The sequence below is a fragment of the Fundulus heteroclitus genome, chromosome 9 (genome assembly GCF_011125445.2).
Source record: "Fundulus heteroclitus isolate FHET01 chromosome 9, MU-UCD_Fhet_4.1, whole genome shotgun sequence".
Classification (NCBI taxonomy): domain Eukaryota; kingdom Metazoa; phylum Chordata; class Actinopteri; order Cyprinodontiformes; family Fundulidae; genus Fundulus; species Fundulus heteroclitus.
In genome coordinates, this window is record NC_046369.1 from 16,204,296 (window position 1) to 16,225,878 (window position 21,583).

A 21,583-nucleotide genomic window follows, 5' to 3' on the forward strand; every position below is an offset into this window, starting at 1 on the left:
TTTGACCCCGTTGCTGGCCTTCGAGTCTATTTTCAACCCGAAGTTCATTCGTCTTTGTTTGGGTCACTCTCAGAATGTCATAAAAAGAAGCGGTGGACTCTCTCCAAGCTGAAAAGCTACTACCTCTTTCAAGTTTGAGCCTACTTTATAATTTTGTTCAGGTTGTATGTTTAGAAAGTAGTTTTTTTTTTTTATGTCGCATGTTGTCGCCATCAGCGAGAGTAGCAGCTGTGCTTTGAGTTAGAAAGTATAAAGAGCTACAGCTAGTTAAAGAAGAAATCTTTAAATCAGAGGAACTGAAAATGATGCTGGTTAGTTGTTACTGGGTGTCATATTTGTAATACCAGATAACAAAACATTAGCTAATCTTTTGATAAATTAAGAGGGCAGTGCATAAAAATCGATACAAAGATTAATATCAATGTTTTTAAAAACGATTTAATACAAATATTCTGGGTTTCAATATCAATCTACCTCCCAACCCCTAGGGGGCGATATTACAGTGCACCATTACTGTTCACAGGGAGGAAGTGCAAGTGAGACCAATTTGCAGAATGACCCACAGGATTTTAGAAGCGCCTTCGTACATTAAATGCTTTGAACCAAATGCACTTTGTTTTCCAGTTAATATAACAGCGATTAATAAACTGAACATAAATATAATATTTGGCTGGTTCTGTTGATTGAGCATTCATTTGAAAGTAATAAATATTTATATTGGAGTCAAATTTTGTATCGTGAGCTGTGTATAGAGAATTGTATCGAATCGGCTCATCCTAGATGATACCCAGCCCTATAAATCAACAATATATACATTATTTTGAGAAAAAGATGCATAGCTTTTTGATGTATTTTATGCTTTTTAAATGAAAGTTGGGAGAGTGTGACGGTCACCACAGATATTGCAGTTTGCATTTTGTTGGCGAGGCATCCGACACAAGGAGACTCCCGTTTGAACAGTTTTTAAACCAGATACTTCTTGTCCATCTCTGATTTAGGGGACTAATAACCCCTCGTTGCATTTCGGCCATTTTTTTTTCCAGGGTTGCTGGACATCACCAGGCTACTCTCTGATTAATTCAGTAAATAATCATTTGATTATTTGGGGCCCTCATAGACCATTGAAATTCAATCCCAGGTTGATCAGCTGATCGTTTTAAATAAAAAAATGAAAACAAGAAAAAGACCAGGCAGACTGCTGGGATTTCTACGCTACTGATCTCATTAAACACTCACTTAGACAATAGGATTAAACCAAGAAAACACTTCATACATTGCAAGATAGGAAAGGGTGGAGAGGGCACTGCTAGAAGGCCAGTCTAAGTGTACATTATAAGTTAACTGGATGGAACAAATTTTAAGATAGTAAATCATAATTTGACATTTAATCCTAAATCGATTATTTATTTGCAGCCCAAGTGACAAACACTCACTATAAAGTCCGCTGCAGGTTCCTTGACAGAAGTAGTAGTTTTGAATCTTTCAGAAACTGATATGATACCAATATTTCCATGTAATGCCTCGGTGGATTTTGTCCTCATTCCTTATCAGATTTCTGCTTAACCCAGTGATCGTCGCTCAAGGAATAACAATGGCTGATTTCAGCACCTGAATAATTGATTTATGGACTATTACAGGGGACTGCAGTATCGGAAAATCAACCAATGGTGATATTATCAGTAAATATTGACGATGACCGTTGCAATAAATCCACATTGTCCTCACTGCCGTCTTTCTCATCTGGGCTTTTAGGAGTGACTTTTAGCATCTGGGGTGATCTGACCTGCATCAGGTGTAAACATCGACTTCACTGAGAGGCCATCCAACAGTCTGAATATTAGATTGTCAAGCAAAAACGTTAACTCGCCACAGCTGCAATATTATAGCCAACAATTATTGCATGTCAAGCAATCCGTTGCAATCATATTACTCACGTTGATATATTTGAAACATTATGTGCAGCCCTAGGTTATTGTGAAGATGGTGAACTAAAAGTTAAAAAAGATACAGCTGTCAGATGGATTTTGTTAACATGTGGCGATGAACACGTAGACGGAGGAGATGGTGTTTTATTGTCCTTTCACTTATATTTCATTTCAGTCAAAGAAATTTAAAAGACTCCAACTATACTCTTTGTAAAACTATAATCTATCTCCACTTTGCAGTGACAAATGAGGGAAAGTTTTTTTGTTTTTTTTCTATGCGGTGGAATTATTCTGCTGAGTCAGCCTTCAGCAGTCATTTGCTGCTTTGGTGCAGAACACTTGAGCTGAATGTGGCTTTTATTTAAGCTTATTTTTTTTGCTCACCCTTCCAGTTCGACACCGCTCCAGATAAACAATCATACAGCTTGTTGATAATTTTTTTTCTGGCAAACTCAGATGTGGATCTGATTATTTCCTTCATCTTGTCGCTGTAACAAACGCTGCTCTTGTTTTTAAAATCTACTATTGAATGAGTGTTTTGCTCAAAGACATGCACACATGGCGCTGGATGGAGGAAAAAAAAGCCACACTTTGTAGGAGTCTCAGTATCCTGGTGTCTTATTCTGAGTGCGTGGAGCTGGAGACGAGAAGCTGGCCCACCTACAGACCAACGTACCTCTGCATCATGGCCCTGCTCCTAATTCTGTAGCTTTAACCCTCCTACATGCGTTCCTATTCTCATTCTCAGCGTCTTTGACAGTCTTTTCATTTCAGCACTGAATGCATAAAAAGGCATTTATCATTATCTAAAAGCAGGCTTCATATAAACATGCAGGTAATGAAACGTAGGTGTTGGTTCTGATTGGCGTAATTGCCATCTTCTTTTTACACTGTTTTACATTTAGAGATGTTCAGTTTTTTTTTTTAGTGTTGCGCCGATACCGATACCCGATACCTGGCTGTGCAGTATTGGCTGATACAATACCATACCGATACCATCTGTTTGAAATGGATGTGTGTGTGTATATATGAAGAACTGCATAGCGTAGTAGAACTTTTTTTTGCCTACCTGGAATGGGTGACAATAGTTGAATAAACTTTTGGCTCTCAAAGGCCAAAATGGTGCAACATTTGTGAAATTATGACACGTATAATAGTAGTGCAACGGTAAGACAGTAAAATAACATTAACAATTGAATAATCTCTTTTAAACCTAGAGTTTTGGCTCTTAAAAGCCAAAATAGTGCAACATTTGTGAAATTATAACATGTATAATAGTAGTGCAACAGTAAGACAGTAAAATAACATTAACAATTGAATAATCTCTTAAACCCAGAGTTTTGGCTCTTAAAGGCCAAAATAGTGCAACATTCGTGAAATTATAACATGTATAATAGTAGTGCAACAGTAAGACAGTAAAATTACATTAATAATTGAATAATCTCTTTTAAACCCTGAGTTTTGGCTCTTAAATGCCAAAATAGTGCAACATTCGTGAAATTATAACATGTATAATAGTAGTGCAACAGTAAGACGGTAAAATCACATTAATAATTGAATAATCTCTTTTAAACCCAGAATTTTGGCTCTTAAAGGCCAAAATAGTGCAACATTCGTGAAATTATAACATGTATAATAGTAGTGCAACAGTAAGACGGTAAAATCACATTAACAATTGAATAATCTCTTTTAAACCCAGAGTTTTGGCTCTCAAAGGCCAAAATAGTGCAACTTTCATGAACTTATATAACATGCATAATACTAGTCGGGAGAGATTTGTTGGTACTCGGCGATACCGATACCACCATTTTAGTGCTGGATCGGGGCCCCGTCCCATACTGGTATCGGTATCGGTGCAACACAATTTTTTTAAATTTTTTTTTATTTTAATCTCAGGTCTCTAACATTTAAGTGAGATGTTAGTGATGCGGTAGCCGTGCAGGTAAAGATTAAGGAGCGCAGAGATTAGCTCCGATGGAGCTGCCATGGGTCATTGAAGTGCCTCGTTCCCTTCGTGGCGTTCTGCAGCTTTTACTCCGCTGATCCCGCAGAGAACCAATCTGTGAGGCCTGACCCGAAACGGCAGCTCACACTTCGGCCTCCTCCACCAGCTTCTACGTCTGCTCGTGTCAATAGTCTTCACAACCATAACACCATGTGCTGCAATCGTAGTTTTTTTAGAGGGGCTCAAGTTCAAACCTCTTTTCTTTTTTCTTTTCTCCTCACAGAGCAACCATAGAGGAAGTGGAGGGGGATGTGTGCGAGTTGGAGTCCAAGCTCGACAAAGTGAGTACCACCACCCATGAAAAACATTGTTTAATTGTTCGTTTGCAGCACTGTGAGAGCTGGCAGCTGCAAACGGACATGCTGTGAGTGGGAAGGTGCAGGATTGTCCCAGCGCTCGTCCGCCGCCGCGTATTCTCTGGCAGAATACCTTTGGAGAAATGGTTAAATTTAGCGCCTAGTTTGTATTATGTCTACGCAAACCCATAAGTTAAAGTGCACAGTGCAATTAAACTGAACTATTGTAAACGTTTGCATAGTAATGACAAGATGCTTCACATAAAGAAATATCATCATATGTCGTCTTTGTGTAGATGAACACAAACGGCTGGCACAATGCTGACTTATCTGTATTTGTTTGACTATTAAAGCCAAAAAAAGTCTCTCTCTTTATTCTAACACCTTTGTCAATCAAAACTGAGAAAGTGAAGAAAGTAAAAGCCTCCGTTATAACTAGACCAGTAATATAAGCCGGCATAAGGACAGCATTTGACGTATGTTTTGTTTACTCTTCCTGCCATTGGGCACTCCTCGATTTTTATTTTTTATTTTTTTTTTATATATCACTAGTATAGGATGTGTCACACTTTTGTGTGAGAGAGCAGATGAAGAGGTTTAAGTATTATTCAAAAGCAAAGCAAAAAGGACTTTGAGTTGACATTTTAAGCTGCCTTTAGCATTATATATTAGCGATTAGCATCGTTAGCTCGGCTATGATAACTAAAACAACCCCATGTGCCTTCCTTCAGATTGCTGATCCTAAAATAGCCTGAGATTTCCACAAAGGTCCCAAACATTTCCGAATCCAGCAATCAAACAGAGGTGGAAAACCCAAAGAGATGACACAGCCTGAATGCTAGAGAAAACACAAACTTTATTTTCTTTCCTTTTTGAAAGCTTCTTAATAGGGTTGGACAATGAATCGCATTTACAATATAATCACAATTTTAAATAACACTATTGCCAAATCGCAGAGGTCTGCTATTTTTTCCAAGTAACAATTAATGGATGAATGGATTACCATATAATGGTAATATGTTTAAAGCTGGGTTGAAGGGAATAGAGTTGCAGATGAGAGATAATGCAATTTTATTAATCGTTTTAGAGTTTATATTATAAATACTTTTTTAAACTTACAGGAATCTCAGCATATCATTAAGCACCAGTCAAACTGTTTATTACAGACTTGTTCGTTGGTTGCACTTTGCACTTTTTGTTCGACAAGGATGGAAATGCAAGGATCCAACTAAACAAACTATTTCTCTTGAATAAAAAATATTCTGATTAATAAGTAACAGATCAAGTTCTTGTTTTAAATCCTCCTTGTTTACAAACATCTTTATTGTTATCTTTGTTGCTGCAGGGAAAAGTAAAAATTGCAATTATGGTTGAAGTAAGTCGCTGATTTTGACTTTTGGCAAAAATAGCACAGCCCTAATTAAATTGCACACATTGAGGTAAAAAAAATCTCAATTAGATTATTTTCCATAATCGCTCAGCCCTACTTCTTACCCCTTTTTGCCCCCTTTCCGTCATTTTAAACACCCGGTAAACACTGAGGCTTCAGCTCTCGTTGTAAATAGTGTTTTCGGTGTTTACCCTGGTCTGATCACCGACCGAAAATCGCTGAGATATCGCAGACGTTGAACATCGATCTTACTGAAAATCTCCAGTTCCAGTTATCTCCAAAGTTCACCATCGGGTATTCAAGTCAAATTTTGCTCACTCAACGTTTCATTTTATCCGTGGTTTGCATGCCAGCTACGAGGTGCCATCTTTTAACAGTAATTTATTCCCATTAATGCTACCATATGTCATCGTTTCTTCGACATCTTGTGATGGCTAGTATCTGACATCATAGGAGCTCCATCGCTGTTATTGTGTTTAAACCCCTGAAAATAGTTCACTCGCTGTGTTTACTAAGTGCGAGGCCTGACGGTGAGCGTCTGGGAGAACCCGCTTCATTGTTCCTGGACCTACACGGTCTTAGAGCCCCGCCTCTGTGACTCAGCCCCGGCCTCGCTTCCCCTCCTGCTGTGGAGAGGAAGGCTCTGCCCGACAGTGGGTGTGTTTGCAGTCATGAGTGTGGCTCTGACGGGGTGTAATGTCACCCCTGTCCAGGGTGGAGTCCTGCTCACACCGACCGAAGTTCAACTTTTTTTTTTTTTTCTATTTGGAGCTCGCTGTTTGCTCGGCCGACGCACACACGGGCGCATTGAATAAGAAGCAAACATGCTTTTCAGTGAAAACTTGAGCCGTAGTGGTGTTTAAATATGACTTAGCTGCAGTTGATTTTCTTTAAGATAAGATAAGATAAGATAAGATGGTCTTTATTGATCTCACAATGGAGAAATTCACTCGTCACATCGGCTCATACAAGAAGGTGCAGAGTAGGGAAGGTGCATTCAATTATATACAGTGAATCTTCATATATACAATGGATCAGAAAGAATACCAAAAAAATACAAAAAAAGGAAATAGGAATGGGCATATGATGTCTCATTTACATTCTTAGTGGTCTATGGTCTAAACTCTTTAATATAAAACCATCTAACAGTGAATGACATTAGTCCGCGAGAACAATTGGTGTCACATTAAATTATGCAGTTAAATGAAAATGTGATTGACCCAGTTAATTAAGCAGCTGCACGGTGGATGCCGTTGTTCACACTTCACAGCTAAAAGGACACCAGTTCAGATCGTGACGGGGACCATTGCATGTTTCTCTCTCCGCCTTCTTCCCACCATCCAAAAACATGCATGTCTGGTTAGCTGGCGACTTTAAGTGGCCCTTTGGCGTGTAAGTGGGAATGTCTGCTGGTTCTGCGTGTCTCTGGCACCGTGACGCGCTGGCAAACCTCTCCACGGTTTACCCTTCGGCTCCTGTTTACAGCGAAGGATAGGCTCGAGCCGCCAGCGAGCCTGGATTATAATTAAGCAATTAGATCTCTATTTGCATTTTTCCTTGAGGTGTTTAGCTGCTTTTGGATACAGAATCACTCTCGTTTTCTGGGTCAAGTCTGACACTGGAGTCTGTACAGTCGGAACTGTCAAATTTTGTTTTGGCGAGATTACAAAACCTGGAATTTGGTTTCTTCTCAACGTTGTTAAAAGATGAAGAGCCTGTTGTTAATCAACCGGAAGACAGGATGAGCCACAACCCTTCGTCTTTTTTTAACATCATAATATCATGTTTATACTGCCAGACAGTGTAATTTGAGAACATTTACTTAGTGGGTAAAACAAACTCACATTATTATTATTTTTTTTAACCTTTAAGTCACATGTAGTCCTGCTGTTAATACTTTGTACAACCAATCAGTATGACAGCTCGGTCTTCTCCCAGTGATATGTGTCAGCAAGGACGTCCGCATTACAGATCTTCTCCACCAATGGGATAATAGGAACGCTGATATCATAATGGGAACGCCCTGAATTGGTGGACACCTGTTTGGTATTTAATGTAACTAACGAGGTTCTCAGGGACCGGTTGCGTTGTTATGAGAACATAGTTCTGTCTGTAAACGTTCCTCTGCCTTTTAGATTAAATATGGTAAAATATAGTTACGGTTTGAAGAGTCTTTTTTTATTACTACAGAAGTCTACAATGCAAACGCCACGTTATCGGATAAAAGAACCAGGGGAGGCCAAGAACAGGTCGACAGTTCCAACAGGACTGAGATGACAATACAGGACGGTTGTTTTTGTGTCTTGTATACCGTTTCTCGGTCTATATAGCCCCCAGATTCCTCTTTAAAATGTTCTGGCTCTTTAAAACTTTAAGTTGATGTGCACTCGAACAAGGGTCCCAGAGCATTAAGATTTGAAACAGGCCCATTATATGTCTCAGAACCATACTCACCATACTTTGTTATGACAACTTGACATTAACAGAGACGAGGTTAAGTTTAGGGTTTGATTTGGGATTAGGTTAAGTTAAGGGCTTAGGGTTTTGTTAAGTTAAGGGCTTGTCATAACAAAGACATTTTAAACAATGTCAACTTTGCTTTAATAGTGTCATAAATTACCGAATGACAATTAATGACAACAGTCCTAAACATTCATAAAGAGTAATTTATGTTCATAACAGGTGTTATGTCATGTTTATGACATTGTAATGTCAGTCTTATGTACACCCCTTCAAACAAAGTGTTACCGTTTTTCCTTCCCGTTAAAGGGGAGTTTTCCTCTCCACTGTCGCTTAATGCTTGCTCAGTATGGGGGGATTGCTGCAAAGCCATGGACAATGCAGACGACTGTCCACTGTGGCTCTACGCTCCGTCAGGAGGAGTGAATGCTGCTTGTCAAGACTTGATGCAATCTGCTGGGTTTAATGTCACACAGTAAAACATGTTTTTAAGCTTTAAGAAGAGGCTTTTATTTGGAAAGGCCTCTGTGGTTCTTCCAAGCTCAGGTTGGACACAAACAGAATGCATTTAAAGTCATAAAGCAGCATTTATATTAGCTCTGTGCAAAAAAAAAACCTCCTCTCCAATCATCCGGAGATAAACTCAGAATATCCTTAGTTAAGAAACTTTTTGACCAATCTGTATAATCTGATTGAACTTGACTTTGGAAAGTGAGATGACATGTATCATGAATTGGTGCAATATAAATAAAATTTAATTGAGTAGTTTTTCAATGTTAAAGAATATGGCCTGAAGCAATGACCTACATTGCTTTTGGTTTCTCTTTTTAAATGATTTTGTAACGACCCTCATTAACTCATCTCCTTTCTTTCGCCAGCTGGTGAAGTTGTGTATTGGGATGATTGATGCTGGAAAAGCTTACAACTCAGCCAACAAACAGTTTGTCAGCGGGATCCGGGAACTAGCCCAGCAGTCTGCCAAAGATGAAGTCATCGAGGTAAACAGTAAAATAATCCAACTTGATCTAGACCAAAGAAAGTACCTCGCTTCGAGGGTCTTTTTGTTTAGATTTTTTATTTTCCCCATAAATAAACGGCCCTGGTTCTTCTTGGTTTTTACCCAACACCTTTTTTCCTTTCTTAAATGTTTTGGATTAGATAAAGTGCCACGCAAACATGGCTCATAAAAGCCTGTATTGTCCTCTGCATGTTGTAGAAGCCAGATGTTTTCTTTTCTCATGTGAGTTTTCATAATTGTGCGCATGCTTTCCCCTCTGGCTGTGAGCAGTGTTCACTGCCTCACCCTGAAATGTGAAATTCAACCTCAGCAGACACTGTAGACTTTGACTTAAATTAAGAAAAACTAGTGAGTTTGATGTTTTTTTTTTTTCACACCCAGATTAAGGATTTCCTTTAGATCTCATCAGATAACTCTCACTAGACTGTTTTTGCCTAAGTCATTCCCTTTTATCTCTCTTTCTTCACAGTCCAGCCTCACTAAGTTTGCAGAGAGTCTGCAGGAGATGATCAACTATCACACGGTATGCTGCTCTGAAGGAAAAGCGGATGTGTTCTCAAGAGTTTCTCTTTTTCTGTCAGCTGTGGGCTGATGACAAACCCAGATGGGTAGATAGTTCACCACAGCTGTGAGAGTGTCAGAGTTTGTATTCACTGTTGGGAAACACAGCAGTAAACCACCAGAAAGGAAATATTTCTGTGCAGAAGGCCAGAAAATGTATGTTTTTTTTTTTTTTAAACGAAATGCATTTTCTTAGCATCGCTTTTTGGTAAAGGTGATGCAAAGATTTAATGTCATAGATAAACCACCCTAAAGCACGGCGTTGCTGAAGACACCACCCGCCTTTAAAAAGTGGTTTGCTGAGAACTATTAGGGTAGACTGCATGCTGCGGAGCGCTGGAATCTTATCTGTAGGAATAAATTATGCGTCAGTGGAGTCAGCATGGTCATGGTCAATTTTTTATGATGTGGTTCTCATCCTTCGTAACAATTCAACACTTTAGAAGAAGCGTTTTTAGACTGTAGATGGGGTTTTCTGTTCCTATTACAGCTTAAGTGTCATATTGCTGTAATATAATATTTCAAATGTGCGATCTTCGCTCCTGCTTAGCAGTGATTTCCAGGTTTTTGAACGTTTATGCGCCCCGGCTAGTCAAATTTAATATTGTGAAGGCTTTGCTTTAGAGTCCCAACCCAAGACTCCTTATTTTGTCAAACTCTGGCTAGGATTGTAGTGACATTTAACGGAGACGGCAGAGCGTTGAAAGATATTAATTCTAATTTAGCCACAGGGAGGAGGCACAAGTTGAGCTAAAGGCTCTTTTTTTTCCTGCAGTGACTGTTCCTCTGTTGGTCCTGCTTGTCATGTCTCGTCTCTGTTAGCGCCGTATATCACGTCCACAGTTAGTTTCTAGACAGCATTACGCTGTCACTCTCACTCTCACCACTCAAGTCAACCAAACTATGAAATCCTGGGCTGCTTCTACTGAGAAACAAAATTCTTTAGGTTGCTTTAGGTTTTTAATTTGAAGACAAACTATAGATTTATCTTGCAGTTGGCCACAGAATTAGGTCAATTTCTGATGTCCTGTTTTTATACTGATATTTAGCCAATTACAATTTCTTTTTCGGAGCTATGTGAATATAAGAAGATATAAGAAACAATTAAGAAAAGAAAAAACCTCCTGCCTTCCTGCTGTTAGCAGTCAATTTGCTGATGCACTTACCAGAAGCTGCGTCATGTGAGGAAACAGTTACTGGAACACACGGTTCTGATAATTAAACAAAAACAAAGTGATTAAAGAGAGATATTATAAAATGTCTTCACCGTCTTATACTAGTGATTAGCATGGTTGGCAAAGGTTTTCAAACTCATTTTGTTCTGTTGCAGATAAGCTAAAAGCTGGAGAGGCTAAAACAGGAAAAAACGAGCCAGCTTTGCCTGTAATGTCGAGCCTTCCTGTTATCTACTGAAAGTTTCTATCTCTCCCACTTTATCACGGCCCAAATAAAACTCTGAAATGTATCAACATTTCATAGAAAACTATACACCTCTATTATTCCTTTGACTTCAGTTTAAAACACCTCGCTGGTACTGAAATAGCTAACTTCACTCAGAAAGAACATTACAGCAAAGACAGTTGTTGTCAGTGTGACCTGGTGGACGTAACGTATGGCATGTCCACTTGTCATACTTTCACGGTTTTGAACAACCAGCCACCGATCAGGGCTGAAATACATTTTAGACTTGAGTAGCTTTTGTAAATGCCACATGCAAGGATACTTTAATGTTCTAGATTGCTTTAAAATTTGGGAGACAATGGTAATTAAACTCAGGGTTTTTCCCCAGGATATGGGCTCATCCTGAAACGCTATGATGTAGCGGCGTTGCATCATGAGGAGGGACGCGACGTGGTGTGCGTTGAGCTGAGAACAGCTAGCTTGTTACCTAAATCACCTATAAGGTTTTCTCCCGGACGGGAACTTTACTCACCGTTTTATGTCACTTTCAAACATCGACGCATTTAAAATAAACAGAAGATGCTTAACCTTCTGGGGGTCTGAGTCAAGCCTCGCCAGGCTTATAATCTGCCGGGGGAAACCCTGAAACTCAACAGCGATTGATTGATTAAATAAAAAAATCGCAAATCTGCATAACTGTCACAGAAAAAGTAACCACCTCTGTGAAAAGATGGATCTTTAGACCGATGGAGTACCGGGAATTGCACATTCATCATATTTACAGGGAGATAAAAACGTGAGAAAGCAGGAGTAGAACAGTCAGCACCGTGGAAGTCAGAGTCCTATACTGATTAGATATGTTATCTGGCACTAAACCATTTGGAAGACATGCATTATAACAAAGAAACCTGCTCAGAAAACATTAAATCCAACATTAGACGTCCACAATGACTCCAGTCTGGTCCCCTATAGGCCTCCAGGAGTCGCACTGCGAGCCTGCGACTGTTACTCATCTGAGGCGACTGTGACCGTATCAGCTGACTGTCTGATTGGTTTTTACCACTCAGCGACCTTTCAGCGCATGATCCGCTCAAACACAGAGCTCAATCTGTTTGTCAGGGATGGCCTTTCCCCGCCACACTGCTCATATTGTCTTCAGACCCCACTTTAAGTGGTTGTAGGAATTTTTTTTTTTGCCAGGGATCCCTTTTTGTTTTTTCTTGGGAAGCATGCAGGTTAATGAGAGTGTGACTCACCAAGAAAAATAAACCGTTTTGCGTCACTCCGTGTGTTTATATCGTTTACGAGGGGAGTTTACAGAGTTGCTGTGTTTGGGTAAATTTAGTTTCCTAATTACAGCCTGTGATGTTAGCGAAATCTCTCCAAATCTGAGATGCTGAATGGTTTGAAAATGTTCAGTCCGGCTTCAGACTGCGACACAGTACAGACTCTGCCATAATTTAAAAGTAGCCATAGTGACATGCGATGCCCCGTTGATGGTAGAGTCCTTGATTATTTGCTTCTGTGTCACTTAACCCACTATGTTGGTATCCATGGCTCAGCGCTTAAATGGTTTACATCCCATCCAACAGACTGGTCTTTTGCAGCAGCTATAAGTAATAATGCATCTTCCTCCAGTGCTACTCTGTCAGGTGGGGTTTTTACAGGGTCCCATCATTGGCCCCCTCCTTTTTCCCCTCTATCTGGTTCCACTCAAGGCGATTATAACTCAGCACCTCTTGTCGTTCCATTGTTATACATAAGATTTTAGATTACCGTCTTTAAAACCAGGTATCGGTCGCATCCATCACTCTCTACTTAAAGCTGTACTTGGTAATGCTGTTCAGAAACACTTTTTACTATACTAGATGAAATGTTCAGTAGAAAATACATCATGGCTTGAGAAAACATTGAGCAGGACTTCATCGCGTATAACCCTAACTTTATTCAGGAAGGCTTTAATTTGTAATAGTGCAATGGTGTTTTATTTGAGATTCCTAACTATTATTTTTTTATTTGTATTTGTTTTATGTGTTGTTTTAATATTCATCATTTTATTGTAAAGCACTTTGGCTGCCTGGTTGGCTGTAGTGAAGGGCTATATGAATAAATAGAGGCATGAAATGGAAAACGTATTGCTGTTATTGTACATCTCTCAGGTTCATTCCATGTTGATCGTTTAAAAACTTTATTCATAATTTGTCAGCGAGTATAAATTGATAAGCAATTTTTTTTTTCTCTTTCCACAGATATTGTTTGATCAGGCGCAGAGATCAATCAAGACTCAGCTGCAAACGTTTGTGAAAGAGTGAGTATTAAAAGTAGTAAAAACACACAAATATCCAGTTTCCATTTCACAATTATCCACTACTTGGTGCTAGGTCTAGCAAATAAAATCCCAATGAACTGAAGTTCTTTGTTGCAACACGACTAAAATTGGAAAGGGGTCAAGCTGTGTGAATACTTTTTCAATTGACTTCATCATATCTGTCTGCTTTTAAGTCTCTTGCTTGGAAATTCAGACTGTTGGCATAGTTTCTGGAAGTAGTCGCAGGATTAAATCATTAGCAGGATTAACAGTTTTAGCCCCAGGCACACCAAGGCTGAACACCCACAATATCAGCTCCAATACGTTTAAGGGAAAGCTAGAACATGTTTTCATTTACAGTTGCTCCTTAAAAAGACCTTGGAGAACCTAAATGTGAGATAAAAAAGACCTTGGAGAACCTAAATGTGAGATAAACATCATTAAGGGTAAAAACTTGGCACCTTTCTGAGAGCTTTAACAAAAGCTGTGGAGATATTTTAAGTAGGTTTTATCTGTTTTGACTTCCAGCTACCACTGAGTTTGTTTTTGTATGACCTCGCTGAAAGATAAATGTTTCTTTCTTTGAGGCCATTGAAGATAAAGAGAAATTTCATAAATTACTTATTTATGAGGCTTTTCCCCCCCACGTTTACTTAAAGATAAAAAAAATTTCATGGACCTTTGGTGCAATGATCCTCATAGTTTAAATTAATATTATATATAGTTTTAATATTATGTCAGACAAGATGACATTTAAAAAGAGTTTAAAGATGAGTTTTAAGCTGTCATTTTAGGCATAACAAATTGTTGTTTAAAAGATCAATATGTATATAAATAAAGGTCTGTGTTTTCTAGACCCAATTGAATTTTCAATTTGATATCAGTAATATCAGTAATATGTTGTTTGATTGACATCATGAGATTTTTTTAAAAAGCAAGCAGGATTCATAATTAGATTATTTTCAGAATGAATTTCTACATTTCTCACTTCTAAATTGTCTGCACAGGCTTACTTATAACAGCTGAGTGACTGTTATAAGAATTTAAGATAAATTACAAATTAATTGTGCCATCACCATCTAGTGCTCTTTTTTTGTATATTGTTTTAAGAAAGTTTGTTTTATATATAAATGCTTTAATTCTCAATTTGCTTCCTAAATCTGTTTCTTCATCTGCAGTGACCTGCGAAAGTTCAAAGAAGCCAAGAAACACTTTGACAAAGTTAGCGAGGAAAAGGAGGCTGCGCTTATCAAGAATGCTCAGGCTCCTCGCAACAAGCAGCATGAAGTGGAGGAGGCCACCAACATCCTCACCGCCACGCGCAAATGCTTCCGACATATTGTCCTCGACTACGTCTTACAGGTATTGCTGCCTCTGTGGGAGTTAAACAAAGCGTTATATGTGGACTCCACAAATCTTGCCGTCCAAGTTAATTTATAGCGCATGTTTCATGGAGTCAAGTGTAACAGAATTGATTTACACATGTTTAAAACAGGAAGTCAGGCATTTAACCACTAGAGAGACACAAAATTAAATGATCAAGTAAACGTACAGATAAAAACGTGTAGTTAATGATTATATGAAATATGGAAATAATAGTGCCACCTTTTTCCAAAACCTGTTGGTGGCAGCGTCACGCTGTGGGTCAGAGTTGATGGGATGAAGCTAATACAGGAAAAAAAAACTCAGCCCATTAATTGTGGAAAGATTTTGATCAAAGCATTTTTAAAGTGGCCTAGTCAAAGTCCAGACGTAAACCTATTTTATAATCTCAAAACCTGGCATGTGATGTTTATGGATGATCTCCATCCAGTCTGACTGATTGCAAAGACGACTGGATAAATGTTTCTGTCTCTTCATGTGTGAAGCTCTATAAAATACTTTGTACAACCATCATTCACTGCAAAAAGAGGTGAAAGTATTGAAGGCTAAATACGAATAACTTACCAGATTTTGACTTGTAAAACCTTTTGAAAACCATGAATCGTTTACCTTCCATGTCAAAATGATGCTTTGTTATGTTGGTCTATCACATAAAATCCCAAAACAGGATGTCAAATTTCATACTAATGTGACAAAATGTTAGCAGTATTAATACTTTTGTATTTCTCTGTGTCTAGTAGGTGGGCGGGCTTAAAAATAAAATCTCAGATTGTATTATACAAAAGATGTTTTTCTCCTTTTCGTTTCACCAAAAAAATTAAAGAAGTAATTTTAAAACTTGCTTTTATGTCAAGCATTTTGTGTGGGAGTTGTTCTGAATTTAAAGGGCAACTAAATATAAGCTGTGAAACATGCTTATAAAACAAGATGGCGGCCCTGTCGTTGAAAACAATGAAAATATAACAAGATGTTTGCTGCTGGTGGTATTACACAATGAGCTAAGAACAGGCTTCACTTGGGTAATCTCAGACTAACTAGAAAAAGATTAAATTAGTAAATTAAAGTGCGTCTTGTCTTGTGGTAAAACAAAAATGTTTCCTCTTTACAATATTTTGACAAAACATATATCAGCATTGCATGCTGTTCTCTTCATGGAAGCACAAAAAGTGCATTGGCAAAATAAAATCCAGAAATCTTTAAGCATTTTACATCTGAATTAATCGATTTATCGGCCAGCCCTATATAGTAGATTAAAAAAAGCAATTATATCCCCTGAACCAACATTAATTGCAATGATATACTTCCTCTCAGGTAAAGGGTTTATTAAACAAGCAGCAGCGGCTGCTTTCAAACACTCCTATATGTATGGCTGACATCCGTCTGCTCAATTGAGTTCATGTGATTCGATTTTAATCAAGCTCTCCGCTTGGAGTGACGGATGCACAAAGATCCTCCAGTTGTCACATTTTCTCACTCTGTGAGAAATGACTCTCTTCTTCTTCAACCTATTCATCAAAAATAAGCTGAAGGGGAAATGGAAAAAAACAGGAAGCCTGCAAGAAAACAGCTGAAACCTTTTAATACAAATTGCCTATTAGGTTTCCTGAGAAATAAATCATCATGACTCTAGATTTAACACGTTATTCCAAGAAGTATCACGAGGCAGGAGAAGTGTTGCCTTTTTTTTTCTTTTTCTTTTTTTTTACTGGCTAAACAAGCGTTTCTCTCTCTTTAACTTGCCCATGTTCACATCAGCAGTTTCTATTAGTTTGTGGTTTCTGATAAAGCAGCTGGCCAGCAGTTTCGCTCTTCAAAGGAACGTACTAGTCTACTGTCCCCCCGTCAGAAAGCAGGATTTTACGTTAGCTCAACGTCCTTCTTCAGCTCTCTGCATAATCGCTGCCTTTTAAATGAGGCCTGACTGTGGGGAATTAGCTGAGTTTTTATCGTCCAGTTTAGTTTGCTTTCAGGAAATCTTTAAATGAGCAGCTAGCTCAGCTGATTTCAAAGAGCCTCCTTTTAACACCTCAGATCCGGTTAGTGCTGTCTGCATTTTAAAAGCTCTCCCTTTCTGGGAAAATTCAAAGATTTCCACTTGATTTTCTTCTTCTTTTTTTTCTTTAGGATCGTCTTTCCCTGGTTAGATTTTAGGTAATTGACATTGACATGGTGGCAATGGAAAGAAAATCTGAAAGCAGTTGGTTAAACCATGACATTTGTGGACTGGTTTAGTTACCAGAATGTGACGAGTAAAGCTGGCTGACAACATTTTGAACTTGAGGGTTTTGGATTCTAGTACAGATGCATAAAAAATGTCCTGATCAGTTTTGTTTTCACCCCTGAAACGGAAACCAGTTCAGAAAATTTGACTGCAGAAGACACAGGAAAGTGAAAGATGTTTAACAGACGTACGGTTGAAACCAGCTTTTAGATGCGCTGGGAAAAAAACAACACATTGCTTTTTTTTTATCACTGTATGATACATTTCCTCCAAATGTAACAGTAATCATTATGGTCCAACACTTCAGTTTTATTTTCAGCAAACAACAGGACATGTCTCTAAAAATTAAGGTTTTCGTCGCGACGCACGTTTGAAAGCTGGAAACTGGCTTTTGTGACACTTTTTAAGTAGTTTTACTATCTCTTAAGCCGGGCATACACTGTACGATAATTTTTAATCGTTGTACTCATATACAGCTCAAACTGTACGATGAAACCGCAGGGTTTAAAAGTTCAGAGCTCACGATATCTGTTCTTACACTGTGTGTCTAAAATCCACACGTCGGACTCAGCCCCGTAGTGAGATGGCGCTACTCGGACTCATCTACCCGGAAACCAAATGTAAACAGTAGAAGAAGAAAAAGAGGGAAGTGTCAATGCTCTCTGTTTAAATATAAAGCTCAAAAGAACGAAACGCGCTGCTCCTCCGTAGTTTGAGTCCGTGTCACACTTACCGCCGCCATGCTTCTCTACACCACTGAGCTATATAATACACTGGAGTGCTGATTTTGCCGAAAAACTGAAGTCACTGGCCGCCATCTTGCTACTCCCTACCCTCCCAGAATAGGATTTGGTTGCAACAACAAGCAGTTTTCTGGCAGTGTGAAAACGTTTCATAGGTAATTCTACAGTCAGTGGATGTAATAACACTATCAACTACTAGGAAAGTAGGTGCTGAAATATTTTACATGTTATTCATATTTTATATATATATATGTGTATATATATGTATGTGTATATGTATATATGTATATATATGTATACATATATGTAAATATATGTTTTTGTATATTGTTATTTATATATTTATAAATGTTATATATGTATATATATATATATTTAAATAAATAAAATGCAAAATATTTCAGCACATGACTTTCTCATTACTTGATAGTTTTAGAACATAACATAAAAGTAAATGGCATTTGACATTTTAAAAGTCTTAAGCCCCCCCTGTACATGAGAAAATCCTCGTTATTCGATGCTGTAGCGCACATATTCCCTGGTTACTGGGGGGAAATAGGGAGTACCAATATGGCGGCTGGTGGCTTCAAAGCGACTCGTTCTAACAGACGGTGATTAGCACTCCAGTGTATAATATAGCTCAGTGAACCCGTCTTCTGCCTGAACTGTGTAATGGCTGTAAACCTGCTGTTTTATATTTGCACATATTTGTTTTAACAGAAGACCATCAATTACGTGCAAACTTCTGGAAATTAACTTAAGTTAAGTTGAGATTATTAACCAGTCCTGTTTAGGTCCACAGTTCTCATTATGGAATCTGACCTGATTTCCATTCATTTTTCCTATGATCTCACAGGAAGCTGTTGGTTTGAGGCGGTGTCTTAAAACACATCCACAGGTGTGCTTTCTGTTTCATTCAGAAGCTTACCCAGCCATGACTTCACCATCTGGTCTTTCCCAGATTGTTTAAAGGAAATCCCAATCAAGCCTAAAGCAGCAAATTTGATGTCAGACAATGAGAAAGGAGGGGGAAAACATTTCTCTTTATAGACACGGTGCGTGTAACTATCTGGTTTAGTTGTGTTCAGCTCCATCTCAGCTATGGTTGAATGCTTCAGGGGTTTTATATAGTAAATATAAATAAGGGTTTGTTTTATTTATCCGTTTTATGCTGGATTTGACACCTCATGTATTTTTTTTGCTTTAATCTTTGTTTTCTGATTTGTAGGACACAATAAGAATGGAAATATAATGTAAAACAGTATTTTTTGAAGGAAAATTACTTGTTTAACAGAATAGAAAGATTTGCCGCTACATTGTTTTTCTTTCAGAATTAGTCTTCAGTGGCATTGGTGTCTTTCAGACACCCTGGAAACAAAGACCAGCTCTTAACATTTGAATACAGAAAACACACGAGGGCTGTTTTTAACTCTTAAAGCTTCTGAAAAGTACTTGCAGACGGACAGATTTAGGCCTAATTGTTCTCAAATTTTGTCTGCCCTCCACCGTGCCACGTGAGATTTACCACAACTGAACAAGCAGCTCTAATTGCCCGTAGCTTTTGCCTGCGGCTGTTGTCTCGACCCCCGTGCTGCAACCGGTCCAACTAAATCACCGTCGCTTTGACATGCTACTTTAGGCACAATTACAAACTGCATGCAATCAAAAGAGAAACGGGTGGGGGTGGGGTGGGGGGGGGGTGCTTGTAAAAGCTGTCATGCATCAGCTGCTGTGGCTTTCAGATGGCAAAATAATTGTCCTTTCCAGGATGGAAGTTAAGATCTTTTTAGGAACACAACTGTGGTCGGCGTTGCCTTACGACCATGAAATTGTTGCCGGCCACAAAAAGGGATCCGATCTTTTGTTTTGGGAGCTTTCCTAAACCTTAAGTACAAAATGAGTGTTGACAGACTCTCCTGTCTGTTCTAAGCAGCCAGAGGCATCTCTACGCTCAGCAGTGGCCTTACCGTCTCAATAAAATCCATCTCGATAAATGAAAGTATCACTAAATTTAGATAATCTTTAGATAATCTCTTAACTCTTCGCAGGGCTTTGATTCACAAGTCATTTCTGTCGTTTGTTCACCATTTTCTGCAGCACTTTTCCCTTCCACTTGACTTTCTGTTCATATGCTTTGATATAACACTCTGGGAACAGATAGCTTCTTTAGCAATGACGCTTTGTGGGCTCAAACTCCTTGGGAAGGAGACTATCTGCTAGAGGACAATGCATGGGGAGAAGATCCCTGCAGAAAATTGGGATTTCAACCCTGGACCTTCTTGCTCTTACCAACCAAACCGTGCTATCGACTGTTCCGTCATGCATGACGTTATTGGTTCCTTGCCAGTTAATATAGACTGGCAAGTATTTAATAACTCTGCATTTCATTTTCTCCATCAAATGCCTCTCCTCTGCAACATTAACCTCCGATGAACTCCTCCTGAGAAGCTTACTATCATTTGGCACAGTCTGCTGCACACAGACAAGCTCATAAGCAGGAAGACAGGAGGCTGTAGTGCAGCCCGGCAGGGAGAGAGGGACTTTAGTCTGTTAAATGTGTGACATTGGGCGCCCCCTGGTGTTCAGGAAACGAAGCGCTGTCTATAAAAGCTTGGGGCAGTGGCATACTGCTTTTTTTTTTATGCTTGTCAGCCAGTTGGCAAATCTTTCTTTAGTTTAGTTTTCATCTTTGTCTGAATGTATTTTAAAGGCTGTTTTTTTGTTTTTATTTTATATTTATTTGTAGCCTCAATATGAACCTTACTGCCTGTTTCAGTTTCGTCGGTCTATTTTAATGCTACAGATAACAAACGCAAAAAGGAAAACATAAATTGGGATTTTTTTTTTGTTCCATTTTTTTTAATTCTGATTGCTTATTATCAATATTTTGAATAAGTCTTGTTTTTTTTTTTTGTTTCACGTTATGTTGCTGCTTCTCAACGTTTCACTTTTCTGACTTGCAGATAAATGTTCTACAGTCTAAGAGAAGATCAGAAATCCTGAAATCGGTAACTCTACCTCCTGATCGCCATGAAACCAGCTGTTTGTTGGGTTTTATAACTGTTTGATCATCTCTTTTTCTTATTTTTCTTTTATTTTATAGATGCTGTCCTTCATGTACGCCCATCTGACATTCTTCCATCAAGGTTACGACCTGTTCAGTGAACTGCAGCCTCTCATGAAGCAGCTGGGGGGACAGGTATGCGCCGCTTTTTGCAAACATCCTCATGAAGCTTTAATGCGCTGAAGTGTTGTGCTGTGATATTTTAGTGCGAATTCTGTTGCTTTTAGGTTTTGGTTACCTTTTATCTTTTGTATTTATTGCCATAGAAAAAAAAATAATCTGTGCAGAACTTGATCATTCGTGTTACTTGCTTGAACATATTTGGGTTTTCTAGGAGCTTTTTCACTTTTTATTCATTTATTGGGCCAAATGATGAAGAAAAAATTATGTTTTAGGACAGCAGCTTAATCTCATACTGAAAAATTGTGAAAGATTAAACCTTTAATTTGAGTACATTTTTAAGCGGTAAAGTGTTTTTTGGTTTTTATCCTGGGGACTGAATTATTTGTACCTTTAAGAATCACTTTTAAATTAATGCAACTGATGTATTTCTTTTATTTATTTTAATTTTTAAAGTTGATAAGAGTTTCTATGAACTTTTTATTAGTGATCCATAACCTTTTGTTCCAGTAGTGTATAAATATACAGTATGATATGACATAAAGACCCATTTATTTGAGCCGCTGGCCACTAGACTGGACGGGGAACCACACGTATGCATCTTGCCACTACACGGAGTGAGCAGGATGTTCAGGGAGGAAAAACATTTCCAAAAGCCATTGTTAGAGAGCTGCAGCACAGATCAGCA

At 38.5% G+C, this 21,583-nt stretch overlaps 1 protein-coding gene across 6 annotated transcripts in view; it reads left to right on the forward strand.

Annotated features, from left to right (window-relative positions):
• Nucleotides 1-21,583, forward strand: part of LOC105928645 (arf-GAP with coiled-coil, ANK repeat and PH domain-containing protein 2) — a 71,084-nt gene that overhangs the window by 16,672 nt on the left and 32,829 nt on the right. For all 6 annotated transcript variants that reach the window (XM_036141091.1, XM_012866006.3, XM_012866003.3 and 3 more), the window contains exons 2-8: nucleotides 4,154-4,211; nucleotides 8,955-9,074; nucleotides 9,564-9,617; nucleotides 13,306-13,364; nucleotides 14,543-14,726; nucleotides 20,675-20,719; nucleotides 20,815-20,910. In XM_036141091.1, coding sequence (XP_035996984.1) covers nucleotides 4,154-4,211; nucleotides 8,955-9,074; nucleotides 9,564-9,617; nucleotides 13,306-13,364; nucleotides 14,543-14,726; nucleotides 20,675-20,719; nucleotides 20,815-20,910 — 616 coding nt within the window. The remainder of the gene's footprint in view (nucleotides 1-4,153; nucleotides 4,212-8,954; nucleotides 9,075-9,563; nucleotides 9,618-13,305; nucleotides 13,365-14,542; nucleotides 14,727-20,674; nucleotides 20,720-20,814; nucleotides 20,911-21,583) is intronic.